The sequence below is a fragment of the Gopherus flavomarginatus genome, chromosome 3 (assembly GCF_025201925.1).
Source record: "Gopherus flavomarginatus isolate rGopFla2 chromosome 3, rGopFla2.mat.asm, whole genome shotgun sequence".
Lineage (NCBI taxonomy): Eukaryota > Metazoa > Chordata > Testudines > Testudinidae > Gopherus > Gopherus flavomarginatus.
In genome coordinates this window covers 235,557,611-235,572,259 of record NC_066619.1, presented here as the reverse complement: position 1 = coordinate 235,572,259, position 14,649 = coordinate 235,557,611, and the positions used below count along the sequence as shown (strand labels likewise).

Sequence of the window (14,649 nt, the reverse complement as noted above, 5' to 3'; positions counted from 1 at the left end):
GTTCATTCCCCAATTTGTGGTTATTGCGGCCCCCTTGATGAGTTTGTTGACCAATGACAGCCCGCGGCAAGTAAGATGGACCCAAGAGTGTGACAATTTCAGACACTCAAGGCAAGCCTCTGCCGCAAACCGGTCCTATATAGCCCTGATTTTGACCAGGCATTTGTTCTCCAGACAGACGCCTCGGAGATGGGACTAGGGGCTGTCCTCTCCCAAGAAGTCAACGGAGAAGAACATCCGGTTGTCTATATCAGCAGGAAGCTGTTCCCCCGGGAGAAAAACTACACGGTAGTGGAAAAGGAGGCCCTCACCGTAAAGTGGGCTTGTGATGCATTGCGGTATTATCTCCTTGGAGCCCCATTCACGCTCGTTACTGATCACGCTGCACTCCAATGGCTGGCCCAAATGAAAGACCATAATATGAGGCTGCATCGGTGGTACCTGGCATTACAGCCCTATGCTTTTACGGTTCACCACAGGGCCAGGAAGTACCACACTAATGCGGACTTTCTTTCCCGCATGGGAGGCATGGAAGGGTCTGGCCCCGCCACACGGGAGCCAGACTTGAGTGGAGGGGCGTGCAGTGAGGCAGTCTGGCTCCCAGCCGCCCTGGAGGACGAAGAGCCCAGCCGGAGACTGGACTGGGCAGAGCTACAGAGCTCTCAGCCCGCCCCGCAAAGGGTCAAGCGCCAACTCGGAAGTATAAAGGCGGTCCCTCCGAGCTCAGTGAGGCGCCAGTGGCCAGAGCGAGCGGACATCCCTCTGGGAGCTCAGGACTGGGAGACTCCTGCAACCCAGGCTAGCCGCCCAGAGTGGCCAGAACTTGCCCATGCTCGCTACCCAGAGGAGCTGCTGGAGCTTCCCCGTGCTCGTTATCCAGAGGAGCTGCCGGAGCTTCCCCGTGCTCGCTACCCCGAAGAGCTGTCGGACCTGCCCTCCAGCCCCAGCTGGGACGAACCCATGCACCTGGACTCTGCGGAGGATGACCCCAGGATCCAGGTAAGCCCCAAGGGGGAGTCTGGAAGTAGCCCGGGGGCAGACGACCCTAGTCTGGCTGCAGCCAAACCACAGAGCCAATGTCAGTGTGTTGCGGCCAGGATCCCCACTGACACAGCCACAGGTTGCCTACCGCTGTTAGGGCCTCGGGCTGGGATGCAGAGGAGTGGGCGGGCCTGCGTCCCCGCTGCCACCCCACTCACGGGTGGCAGTCTCTCCCTTACCCCAACGCTCAGGCCCAGAAGCCTGGGCCTCTTACCTTCTATAAACTGAACTGTTTGCTCAGCCCCTGCCTGAGGGTCTGAGCCCTGCACCAGGGTTTGTTGCCCCGCCCTGATCCAGGGCCTGGGCTGGATAAACTGAACTGCTTGCCAGGGCCGACGCTTCCATTTAGGCGACCGGATTTGGGACGGCGGCAGACTGCTCCAGTGGACCTCCCGCAGACGTTCCTGCAGAGGGTCTGCTGGTCCCGCGGCTCCGGTGCAGCATCCGCAGGCACGCCTGTGGCAGGTCCACCGGAGCCACGGGACCAGCGGACCGTCCGCAGGAATGCCTGTGGGAGGTCCACCAGAGCCGCGGGACCGGCGAGCCGGCCCTGCACCTAGGGCACCAAAAACCCTGGCACCTCCCCTGCTGCTTTCTCAGCCCCTGCCTGAGGGTCTGAGCCCTGCACCACTGTTTGTTGCCCCGCCCTGATCTAGGGCCTGGGCTTTATAAACTGAATTGCTTGCTCAGCCCCTGCCTGAGGGTCTGAGCCCTGCACCACTGTTTGTTGCCCTGCCCTGATCCAGGGCCTGGGCTTGATAACTGAACTGCGTGCTCAGCCCCTGCCTAAGGGTCTGAGCCCTGCACTACTGTTTGTTGCCCCATCCTGATCCAGGGCCTGGGCTGGATAAACTGAACTGCTTGCTCAGCCCTTCCTAAGAGTCTGAGCCCTGCAGTATTGTTTGTTGCCTCGAGGGCCTGGGCTTACTAGACTGAACTGTTGGCTCAGCCTCTGTCTGAGGGTCTGAGCCCTGAACTGAGATTGTTGCCCCAGGTAGTGATGCGGCCTGGCCCCCAGCCACCCCAGAGAGGGGTGAACCCCAATAGCGGACCCCTACAATGGGAAACGGTATGGGGGTGTTTGTTCTGTTTGTTTTTCTGTAAAAATTAAAACTGAGTACATTTTAGTTTAAAAACTCTGAAGTATCACAGGAATTTTACCTAAAAGCCCCCAGCTCTGCAAAATGGTTTGTGCAGAGCCCCACTGGGTTTAATGGGATTCCTTGTGGGCATAAAGGTCCATGAACATGGATCAGACAGTAGGATTGTGACTCAAAATCAGATCTGGGCAGCTAAACACATCTAGCTTTTAGGTACATTATTCTTGTTATTTAATTGGCATAATCAATATAAATTACTGCAATAAGGGAATAGTCTTACTCAATAGTACGGTGGGTGCATAAAGGATGGAAATGCGTCTCACCCATATTTATCTCTTGCTTTCCACCAATGAATGTCATTTTTTTCAATTATTGTATATTCTTCACCTCTCTCAAGTCTCAAATCATGAGACTCTGTGGGTTGAAAATCATACATTGCTACTACTATTTCCTCATCTTCATCTTCATCTTCCTCAGCTGGGGGAACAGGTGGTGGAGGCCTTCGCTGAAAATGAGATAAAATTACTAGTATTCCATTCAGGCAAAGCAAAACACTCATTAAGACATTGAAGACGAAGGCTGGGTTAATTCTGAACTTATTCAATAACTAGTTAGCTGAGCTTGCAAGGTCCTGCACTCAACTTGAAGGAATTTGGGTGTAACATCATAACTTTTGAATGCCAGAACTGATCAATTCCAAAACGTGAGGGAAATGTTATAGGTGTCAATGAGCAGAGCCCTGCTGATTTGGGGGAAAATTGGAAAATTTGAAGGGGAAAATGGGAAACATAGCCCCTGCCATATGTTTAATACGGCCAAAGCTTCAAGCACCGCTTCAACTCTCTAGAGAGTAAAAAACTGGTTGATGTCACCCATTAAACATCTCTCAGCATAACAATACCCCATCTCAGTTCTGCTTATCCTCCCATTAGAGTTTAACCTGTTGCAAATCAGGTTCCCCAGTGACTTATCTTCCACACAGGAAGAAGAGAAAAAATAATGGTGGGGAAAGAAGGATTAGGGGAGATCCTGGCTTTGGGTGAGGGGGAAATGGGGTGCACTCAACCACTATCATGATGGGAATGCTGGGGCGTGAGGAAAGAGGGAGCATACAGAGCTCCTGGCATGAGAGGAAAGAAAGATGGGGGCAAGGGTAGAAAGGAGAAATAGGGGACCCAGGTTTAAGGAGAGGGGAAATGGGGGGATACTGAGCCCTTGGCAGGGGAAGGTTGAAGGACTCTGGCAGGGAGAGAAAGGGTTCTCTTTACACATATGATATTTGAACAATTTAGGCAAATTTGTTAAGCATTTTACATACTGGCTTATTGTTTTTAAACCATCTATTAACTATAAAAGGGCTCGATCTTATAAACATTTATCACCAACCATAATGCCTACTATGGTGGGTACTCTAATTCAAGTCAATAGGGCTATTCAAAGTAATAATCACTAGGGGCCAATCCAAATCCCACTGTAATAAATAGAAAGTCCATTAATGTCAGTTTGAGCTGGATCAGGCTCTATGCCTGACAGTGCTTGCAAGATTGGACCCTAATCCTTGAAAGAAACATATTATAGTGAACCTAAATACTGTATACAAAACCCTTCTCAGTCAATTGCAGTGAACTACTCAATGTTCTGAAGATTCCACCTACCTTATTTTTATCTGGTATTGGAGAAGGTGATTTCCTTATGCCTAAAAGCAATGCAGTAAAAGTAACTATGTTACATTTATAAATATGCTGATAAACAATAATATAAAAGATTTTAAAATTCAGACAAGATTTTTAACATCTTAACCAGCCCTCCAATTAGTACAAACTTTTAACTCAGAGAAAACAAAAGCAACTCTGATAAAAAGCTCTGTAAAGCCATACTTAGCAAGACAAAATGTACCGGTAAATTGAATTTAATGGAAAAGTGCATACCTGGCAGACCTAAAGACTGAATTCTATATCTATCCACAGAACATGTAAATTCCATCTCAAGAAAAAAAAATCATTAAGTTGACGTTAAAATTGTGAGTATATAGCACTAATTTGAAGATAAAAACTAAAAGGAATTTCTTTTTAAAAGCCTAAAACCCACCAAAAGGATATTCAAAATTAAATTTAAAAGAAACTTCTCAGGAGATACTCAGAGGCATGGGAAAAACTCTGTGCTTGAGCCCTTTTTTGCGTATTTATGGTATATAGAGAAGGCTTGAAAAGGTTTGTCTGTTCGCTGCACCTTCACCCAAAAAGAGGCATTTTTTTCTGTTTGTTTTCTTACATTAAAAACTCAAGTCCTATTTAGCTTGGAGGACTCCACTGTACATATGTCAGGGAAGGGATTACTATCTTCCTGTCTGTATAGTGCCTAGCAGAATCAGGCTGACCATGATCATGATTGGGGTCTTTTGGTGCTACAGTACAAATAATAAATAATAATAATTTATGAATCAGGCCTTAAACATTTCTAAGTAGGCCTCACTGTTGCCATTTAAGGCCTAATAAGTCCACTGACGTCAACTGGACTTAAGCACATGCTTAAGTGCTTTCCTTAATATGGATACTTTCCTGAATTAGGGTCTAAATTAATCCTATACATATAGGTGGAGTATTTACTATAGTTAGGGCCAGTTTGCATGCCAGAGTGCATCTACACTGTCATGCATTCACAACCCATGATTTACATGTACAAACAGCAATATGCATATGGAAATCAGAGTTCAGCTAGGCATAATTTGGGTTTGGGCACACACAGTCTAGTGTACACATTTATGGAAATTTTGTCCTATTTCCCTACATGTATTGGTCCTGATTCTCTTCCTCTATCATTTTTACACTGGTGTAATTACACTGACTCCAACACAGTTATTCTTGATTTACACTGGTATAAAAATAAAAAATAAATAAAAATATCAGGCTCATAGAATCGTAGGACTGGAAGGGACCTCAAGAGGTCATCTAGTCCAGTCCCCTGCACTCATGGCAGGACTAAGTATTATCTAGACCAACCCTGGAAGGTGTTTGTCTAACCTGCTCTTAAAAATCTGCGATGAAGATTCCAGTGCTTAACCACCCTGACAGGAAGTTTTTCTTCACGTCCAACTTAAACCCCCTTGCTGAATTTTAAGCCCATTGCTTCTTGTCATATCCTCTGAAGTTAAGCAGAACAATTTTTCTCCCTCCTCCTTATAACAACCTTTTATATACTTAAAAACTGGGATCACGTTTCCTTTCAGTTTTCTCTTCTCCAGACTAAACAAACCCATTTTTTTCAGTCTTCCATCATGGGTCACGTATTCTAGACTTTTAATCATTTTTGTTGCTCTTCTCTGGACTTTCTCCAATTGAAGTGGACTTTGTCCACATTTTTCCTGAAATGTGGCACCCAGAACTGGGCACAATACTCCAGTTGAGGCCTAATCAGCATGGAGCAGACCAGAAGTCTCATGTCTTGCTTACAACACTTCTGCTAATACATCCCAGAATGATGTTTGCTTTTTTTGCAACGTTACATTGTTCACTCATGATTTATTAGATGTGTTTAAGGAAGGTGCTCAGATATTATAATAATAAGGGTCATGTAAGTAGATAGATGAAATCAAGCTAAAATGGTGATATATAGGAAAAACATACATACTTACTGTTTTCAAAAAGATTGTATTTTTCACAGCCAGGTGCTAACTTTTCTGTTTGTCTGCAACACTGATAAATTCCTTCTGTCCAGAATTTAGGATGATACTTTACCATTATATTACTATTTTTCTTTATTTCTATAAAAAGTAAATGGTAAATAGTATGAGCTCTAATAAGAATAATTTCATGTTATTAATTCATAAATACTATAACACTTAACACAAGGGCATAATCAATACTACTTCTGGTACTTATTGCAATATTACTACTCTTGAGAGATTCGTTACAAGTTAATGTGGGTATCATACAGTCATAATGTAGGTGATAATTTCATCAAACTACAGAATGACTTCTCCACAAGAATGCTTTTGGGCGCCCAGAGTATTGTTTAACAATTCACTTTAATGGAGCTAGTTGAAAGAGTCCAGCATTTTAGGGTAGCTTTATTATGAAGAGCATCAAAGTAACAGCATTGCCTATCTCAAGATTTCATGTGACACAGTGGTAATGCCACTGAGTGCATTATGTAATCAGCGAAGTATTGCTGCCTACAGTTTTTCGAAGCTCTGAATCTGAGGGGTTCAGTTTCAGAAATGTACAGCCAGCAAACAGCCCAGAAGAAAGGCCAAACATGATATAATGTGAGCTGCTCTCATAGGAACCTACTTTATAGACCTAAGTCTGAACCTAGTTAACCTGTGCCATCAATAGCTCTGTTTAACTTTAAAAATATAGCAATACATAATATTACTAATGTATTCCAACACGTCTGCTTTGACAGGGACACAGGGCAATTGGTGCACAGCAGTGATGGCCTCTCTGAGAACATTCTGCAGAAGCTGATTTTTTCATCAGGCCTTTTATACAAACTCCTAGATAGCCATATGTTTTACTGCACCTGCAGTAATTGTGATTATAGTGCATGAAATGACATAGACCTGAAAGCACAAAAAGAGCTGGGAACCTAATTCCCTATTTTAGGTGCCTAAGACCTGGTTTTGGCACTACTGGGATGCACTTAACCACCTGTTAAACCCTGTAGGCACCCAAACTCACTTGCTGCCTAAGTTTTTGCAGTAAAAGTTCCCTAGACACCTATGTTTCTGCCTTTGGGCATACACACTGCTGCCTCCCACTAGGTATTCAGGCACCTTTCTCCCTGCCTGTGTCCAAGAGTGATTTACACATCAGGAGAAGATAGGCTTTTCGTTTGGCCGCCCAAGTCACATATGGGGTCCAATCCAGTATATGTTTGAGAAGCCATCTGCTGGATTGGGCCCCTCACGTGAGTTCACACAAAACAGCTGGGGGAGGGGAAGACCTCCTTCATATCTTTTAGCCCAGTGGTTAAGGTTCTCACCTGGGATATGGGAGACCCCTGGTTCAAGTCCATGCTCCACCTGAGGGGCGTGGGTGAGAAGAAAAAAATTTGCCATCTCTAAGGGGAGTGCTTTAACCATTTGGCTACAGGATATTCTGATGAGAGACTTTATTAATCTCTCCAGTTGAAGCTGTTGCACTCTGGATAAATAATTAGAATGTCTGGAGCAGGGGGACTGGATCCTGTGTCTCACACCTGGTTGAATGCACTAACCACCGGACTGTGGAGTCATTCTCATGCTTGTGCGTCCCTGTGCTCCTGGGTTTGTTTGTTTTTCCCCTCTCTCTCTTGTCATTTGGGTCAGCAAGTGAGAGGATGCACAAGCATGAGACACAGGTGGTACAGCTTAAATGCTTGGAAGCTGGAGCAAAGAATCATCTTGTTTACAGCCCCCACTGTTCCTCCAACACATGCACATACTGCTGCAGTGCATAGTTTAAGCTGCACACTAAAGCAAATCAGACCCCGCGTGTCCAGCTTACAGAGATATATCTGCTTTTTAGTACTTTACTGCTCTACTAAAATATTTCCAGCAGTAGATTTGTAGTGAAAAAAGGTTTGAATTTGAAGTATCAAAGTCAAAAAAGCAGTAGCACTGCAGTAATTAATTTACAAAGTGATTTGCTTGTAAAAGGTCTCAAAGTGCCTTAGCAATTTAAATTGATATCCAAACTGCTCGTATGGATCATATCTCCTATCACCAAAATTGTCTGCTGCTGGATGAAAGAAGCAACTTTAAATAGTGCACAGAAATGCTAAACAAAATTTAGGACTGGAAATTACGCATAATATCAGTGAGACTGAAATTTGTATAGATAAGATGTAACTGCCAATGATAGAATGTGGGCCAACCTACCACCATTACCAAATCCTTTTCTTGCAAAAAGTAGCTCTAAGGTCTTTAATGATCATAAGTGGTCAAAACTTTAGTTTTACAGATCATCCAAAAGACAGCACCTACAGTAACACTGTGCTTCCTGGTACCTTATTGACGAATTGGTTCAGTGTCATTCAGAGATAAGAATGCTATCCATTGAATCACAAATAAACTTCCTACAGTAGCTGTTTATTAGAAGACTTACATGTTCTGACCCTTCTTAGCCTGTAATAAATGACAGGATTGTAGCATAAGGTATTCTTAATTTCTGCCCCCAGGGACTTTACAAGCTACCTTATTGTCCTATGTTTGTACAGAATGTAGCAGAAGGTCCTGATCTGTCCCGGGCTCCCAGGTGCTATCTCAGTACAAATAATTATGGCCCTTCCAAATTCACAGCCAGGAAAAATGTGTCTCGATCATGAAATCTAATCTCCTCCATGCAATCTGGCTATTGTAGGGGAGGAGCAGGGCTGAGTGTACTCCAACCAGGGGCTTCTACCATGGGATGAGCTACACTGCTAGTCCCAGCCTGGACTGAGGAGGGATGGGACTTCCTGTTTCCCTACAGGGGCTGCTCCTGGAGCCAGGTCAGACCCATCTTTGGGAATCTCCCCCATTGCAGGAAGCTCCATGGCTGCTGAATGGGAGCCCAGCTTTGAAGGCAGCGCAGAAGTGAAGGTGGTTGTCAGCCCCCAACCTGGGCGGGATGCTGTGACCCCAGCTGTCTGCCCCTGATCTGGGTGGAGATGCTGCTGGGAAAACCTGGGCATAGGGTAACCCATCCCCTCAGACCTGGTGAGTGACCCTCACTTTTGCACTGCTGCTGGCGGTGGCACTGACTTTAGAGCGTGGCACCAAGCTCTGATGGCAGCACCCCTGCCAGCAGCAGCACAGAAGTAAGGGTGGCAATCCCATGACCTCCCTACAATAGCTTTGCAACACACACACCCATGATCTCCTTTTGGATTTGGACCCCCCCCCAGTTATAACACTCTGAAATTTCAGATGTAAACATCTGAAATCATGAAATTGATTATTTTTACAGTTCTATGACCACGAAATTGACCAAAATGGACCGTGAATTTGGTAAGGTCCTACAGATAATAGACTGTAATATTACTAAGGAGGTATATTTGCAAGTCTTAGTCCAGGGTTTCTCAAACGAACCAGGGTTTCTCATGAACCAAATTTAGGTTGCCAGAATGTGTCAAAGGGTCACACGGGAACCCTGGGGTGGGGGGGGGATCCTGCCCCCGAGGACGGAAGGTCCTGGGAACATGTAGGAGAGGTGATTGAAGAACCCGCACTATGCTCACCATTCAGTGGCAGTTCCTGTGAATCTGATCCCGCAAGTCTAGCTGGGTTCAGTTCCCCCCTCCAGGCATTGGGACCTGGTGCACAGGACTGCAGGTCCTCTCAGGTTTATCCTAGCTGCCCCTTGTCATGATGACGGGAGACCTGTGGGGCCAAATTTCAGTGAGTGGTGTTGGGACCATGCGCCAGATTGCAGTGCCACTCACATTTGACCTGGCTGGCTCTGCATTCGGGGCTGGGCCAAATCTGAGCTATGCCACAACCCTGGAGGTCACAACACCCAGAGCAGGGAGCCAAGCCCAGCCAGCCCCACAGGACATGAGTCACAGGAGCTGCCATGGTGTACTTGTTTGGTATTAAATTATGTTAATACTAGTATTATATTAATGTGCATTATATATTTTGGCTAAGAAATATTTAATAAATCAGATTTTTTTGCACTAAAGCCATTTACTGGGTTGTGACAGGCCATCAAGGTTTATAAATGGATCCTGAGCCCAAAAAGGTTGAGAACCACAGTTTTAGTCAGTTGATCTTAATATTATTAATAACATAAAGATAATTTAAAGAATTTTAAAAAGGCAAATGTATGAAATATTGCCATTGGGTCCAACTTTCCTGAACAGCGCAAGATTATAGCTTTCACCAAAGGCATGAAACACAAGTTTTTGCTTGAAAAATGACAATAACTGGTTACATTTGAATGTGACAGAATTTCCTATGAAAATCAGCTCTTGGAAGAAGGTTGACAAATCTGTTGAATATACAGAGTCTGATCATTTTCTCCACACACAAGTGTAAGTTTAGTGCCCTGTTCTATTCATTCCCTCTGAAGCATCTTGTACCAGCCACTGTTGGAAGACAGGATACTGGTCCAGATGGACCACTGATCTGACCCAGTATGGCTGTTCTTATGACTCTTACTCCTGATTTACGTAACTATTAAAGTTAATGGAGTTACACTGGTGTAAAATCAGCATAAGTGAGAGGAGAATAAGGCTCATAATATTTTATATGTATAAATATTTATATTTTCTGTACATGACTAGTGACATTAACTACATGGATAAGATGACTTATAGCTTGTGCAACATCATAGGGTCAAATTCTGCTTTCAGTTACAACGGTGCAAATCAAGAATAATTCCACTGATGTCATTGAGGTTACTTCACATTTACAGAGGCATGATTGAAGCAGAATGTTGTAGTGTATGCAGAGGTGAAAGTAAGCCAGTACACCCCAGTATGGCGTACCAGCCCAGGTTCCCCAGCAGTGACTGGAGTCCCAGGCCCTATAAATTGCCACCAGAGCCTCTGGATAGCAGAGGTGGCCGGGACCCCCAGGGCTCTGGCAGCAATTTAAAGGGCCCAAGGCTTGGTGCGGTAGTGGTGGCTGGGAGCCCCTGGCCATTAAATCACCGCTGGAGCCCTGCTGACACTACCCCAAGGCTCCAGCACCAGGGCTCAGGTGGCGATTTAAATGGCCTGTGGTTCCGGCCACTGCTACCACCCCTTTAAATTGCTGCCAGAGTCCTGCTGCTGGAGCCGGTGGCGATTTAAAGGGCCGGGGCGGTATTGGTGGCTGGAGCCCCGGGCCCTTTAAATGGCCACCCAAGTCCCTCTGCTGGAACCCCAGGATAGCAGCGGCAGCCAGGGCTCTTTCAGCAATTTAGAGGGCCCAGGGCTCTGCTGCGGTGGGAGCCCCTGGCCTTTTAAATCACCGCCTGAGCCCCGGCTGCCGCTGTTACCCCAGGGCTGCAGCAGCAGGGCTCAGGCGATGATTTACATGGTTCCCAAGCCCCAGGGCTCCCAGCCACCTCTGCAACTGGTAGCTCCAGCACTGATTTAAAGGGCCCGGGGCTCCCAGCCACCACTACAGCAGCCAGAGCCTGGGGCCCTTTAAGCCTCTAAAGGTCCCGTTCCTTCCAGCTGAGGCCACACCCCATCCAGTTGAGCCCCTCCGCCCCCACCCCCACAGCTCAGGACTCTGGCGTACCGGTAAGTCCTTTAAGTTACTTTCACCCCTGAGTGTATGATGTAAACAGGGCCGGCTCCAGGCACCAGCCCAGCAAGAAGCTGCTTGTGGTGGCACGTCCAGGTCTTCGGCAGCAATTCAGCAGCAGGTCCCTCAGTCCCTTTCAGAGCGAAGGACCAGCTGCTGAATTGCCACTGAAGACTGAAGCGACAGTGGTCGAGCTGCAGATCGCAACTTTTTCTTTTTTTTTTTGCTGCTTGGGGTGGTAAAAACCCTAGAGCCAGCCCTGGATATAAACCAATGCAGAATCTGTCCAAATACATATATAAGCCATTAAACAAAGAGCATACAAGTTTGTGCTTCATATTTGCTAGTTCAAGCAATTGCCTTGCCTCTTAAAGGCTTCACATATTAACCTTAAGAAGTTGTCCTTACCTTCTTTAAGATTCCTCACCCATTGATCTCTGCTGTGTGCACTGGGCGCAAAAATGTAAAGTGTATTAGCATCATATACAATCTGAAAATAAATCAAATGAAATATAAATAATATTTATATGGCAATAATTTTAAACTCGATTCTTAGTAAATACCATCTAGTGTAAAACAAATATTTCTTGGCTAATAGGCTCAGCAAAACTAACAAATCTGTATTCATCATCCAAAATGAGCAAAATGCAAAAAGCATAAATGGTGAAAATTAGACTTAAAAATTCTTTCACTTTTAATAATCTAAATTGCTGTTGATAGGACAAATAAGGAATTTAAAATTATATGTAATAGAGTGTTTCTTTAACCATTTGCCTGGCCATTTCTTTTGTTTATTCTTCACCCTTGGGTTTTCTTTTAAAAAAATTAACTAGTGTCGTATTGTAATCAAATGTCCATCTGTACATGTCACTTTACAACTTCTTATGATTACATATTGCCTTAGATAACTTCTTGCATTGTTTTCTTCATCTGCATTGGCATTTTTTATCTTTCTTGTTTTCATTGGTAAAAAGTAAGCATTACTGTTAGGCAGAAGAGGCCAGATTCTCAGTTATACCAGTTAAAATCCAGAGTAATTTCACTAGGATTAAAACAACGACGGTGGCACCTTAAAGACTAACAGATTTATTTGGGCATAAAGTGAAGAAGTGGGTTTTTTACCCATGAAAGCTTATGCTGAAATAAATCTGTTAGTCCTTAAAGTGTCACCAGACTCCTTGTTGTTTTTGTGGATACAGACTAACATGGCTAACCCTCTGATACTTCACTAGAATTTACACTGTCAAGTATCAGAGGGGTAGCCGTGTTAGTTATCTGTAAAAGCAGCAAAGAGTCCTGTGGCACCTTATAGACTAACAGACGTTTTGGAGCATGAGCTTTTGTGGGTGAATACCCACTTCGTTGGATATTCACCGACGAAAGCTCATGCTCCAAAACGTCTGTTAGTCTATAAGGTGCCACAGGACTCTTCGCTGCTTTTAGAATTTACGCTGTTGCAAATGAGAGAGAATCTGACCCAAATTAATTTGTTTAAACTTTTCCTTTTCCTTTCTGAGCCCTTTCCTTCCATTGTGAAATTAAATGAAGTAAACAAACTTTTTGAATTATTCCAAAACATATGTTGAATTTAAAAACCTAAATGGACCTGATTCTCCCGTACACTAGAGTCAATTGGGTTAGTTACACTGAAATTATTTAAAACAGGTGTAAGTGAGAGAGAAATCAGGCCCAGTATCTGAAGAAACTTCATTAAAATCATCAGAAGCAAACTACAAGATATATAACAAATACAAAATAACTGAGCTACACTGAAAAACAGAGTACTACATTTTAAATAAACCAAATGAACTTACCTGAAATGGATATTTATTTTGACAGGGAATAATGGCACCATCATTCTTCACAATTTCAACACACTTGATTTTTGCAATATCAACAGATCCCTTTCTGTATTTTTTCTGTTTAAAAAAAACAAGCAAAAATCCCATATGTGATCCATTGTAGAGCAAAAGAGAAATGTGCTGTAGAGTTGCACCACCAGAGATTATGCGCCTGTTGCGGGAGTGACTGAGGGAGGTTCTGTGGCTTGTGATGCATAAAAGGTCAGACTACATGACCATGGTGGTTCCTGGTGGCCTTAAAGTTTGAGTCTGTAATCATGTACTCTTTAGGCCACATGACTTTTTTCATAACCAGCTGTGTTTAAGAATATAAAATTTAAGGTTCTTTGCTTTAAATAATTTGATTCAAACTACTATAAAGAAAGCAAAGATGCAAAGAGCAATTATGGTCCAGGTAGTGTCTATCTCAATATATCTACAACCAGTGAACAGAACAGATGCAAAACTCTGTAGGTTAAACACCTGTAGTTTTATGATACTGTAATCTAAGGGCTTGTCTACATGAACATATCATTCACTGCAAATTGAAATGGACTTCAATCTATTCATGTTTCAAAGTGGAGTAGATTTACACTAGGGAACTTTTAGTGTGTGGCAGCAGGGTTCACAGGGATACTTTGGTGTGGTGGGCTAGTGGAGAATAGATTTACATCCCAGTTTGCAATGAACTAAGTGTTGGTGTAGACAAGCTCACAGTGAAACAAAACTTCAAAGTTTTACTTTATTCTATAGCATTCTGTAAGACATTTGTTCAATAAACTCAAAGACATTACTTTCCAAGAGTTCAACTCTCCAAAGCAAGAATATATATTTATGCTTTTTTGGAGGTTGTCTCCTTACAGCAGAACTATATACCAGGAGGGTCACTCTAGAAGAAAAGAGTCTCTGGGCTTAATTCTGCTACTACAGTAAATTGTGAGTAGTTAACAGAATTACACAAGTGTAAAACTGGTGTAAAAGTAAGAGTAGCATCTAGCCTCAGTACAAGTAGTTTAAGAAATATCTCTTATAGAGCTGAGAGTATATACATATAAACCTGCAGTATCCTCAACCCTATTATGAACTGAAGGGAAAGGATTGGCCCACATGTTATTCTGGGAGGGGCAGAGATTTGGTTCTGTGTTTAGCTCATAGAGTCCTATAGCCTATAGTAGGGATGGGCAAACTTTTTGGCCTGAGGGCCACATCTGGATGAGGAAATAGTATGCAGGGCCAGGGCAGTGGCTTGGGGTGCAGGAGGGAATGCGAGGTGTGGGAGGGGGGTACAGTGTGCAGAAAGGGGCTCAGGGCAAGGGATTGGGGCAGAGGACGAATGTGGGGTATATGAGGGGGCTCAGGGAAGGGGGTTGGGGTGCAGGAGGGGTGTGGAGTGCAGGAGGGGGCTCAGGACAGGGGTGCAGACTGCAGAAGGGGGCTCAGGGCAGGGGGTTGGGGTGTAGGAGGAGTG

The 14,649-nt window shown here is 44.3% G+C and overlaps 1 protein-coding gene across 3 annotated transcripts in view; it reads right to left on the bottom strand.

Annotated features, from left to right (window-relative positions):
* TEC (tec protein tyrosine kinase) overlaps positions 1-14,649 on the bottom strand; it is a 97,901-nt gene that overhangs the window by 23,874 nt on the left and 59,378 nt on the right. For all 3 annotated transcript variants that reach the window (XM_050947692.1, XM_050947691.1, XM_050947690.1), the window contains exons 3-7: positions 13,155-13,259; positions 11,749-11,830; positions 5,773-5,901; positions 3,797-3,837; positions 2,465-2,646 (exon numbers count right to left, since the gene is read on the bottom strand). In XM_050947692.1, the coding sequence (XP_050803649.1) occupies positions 2,465-2,646; positions 3,797-3,837; positions 5,773-5,901; positions 11,749-11,830; positions 13,155-13,259 (539 nt within the window). The remainder of the gene's footprint in view (positions 1-2,464; positions 2,647-3,796; positions 3,838-5,772; positions 5,902-11,748; positions 11,831-13,154; positions 13,260-14,649) is intronic.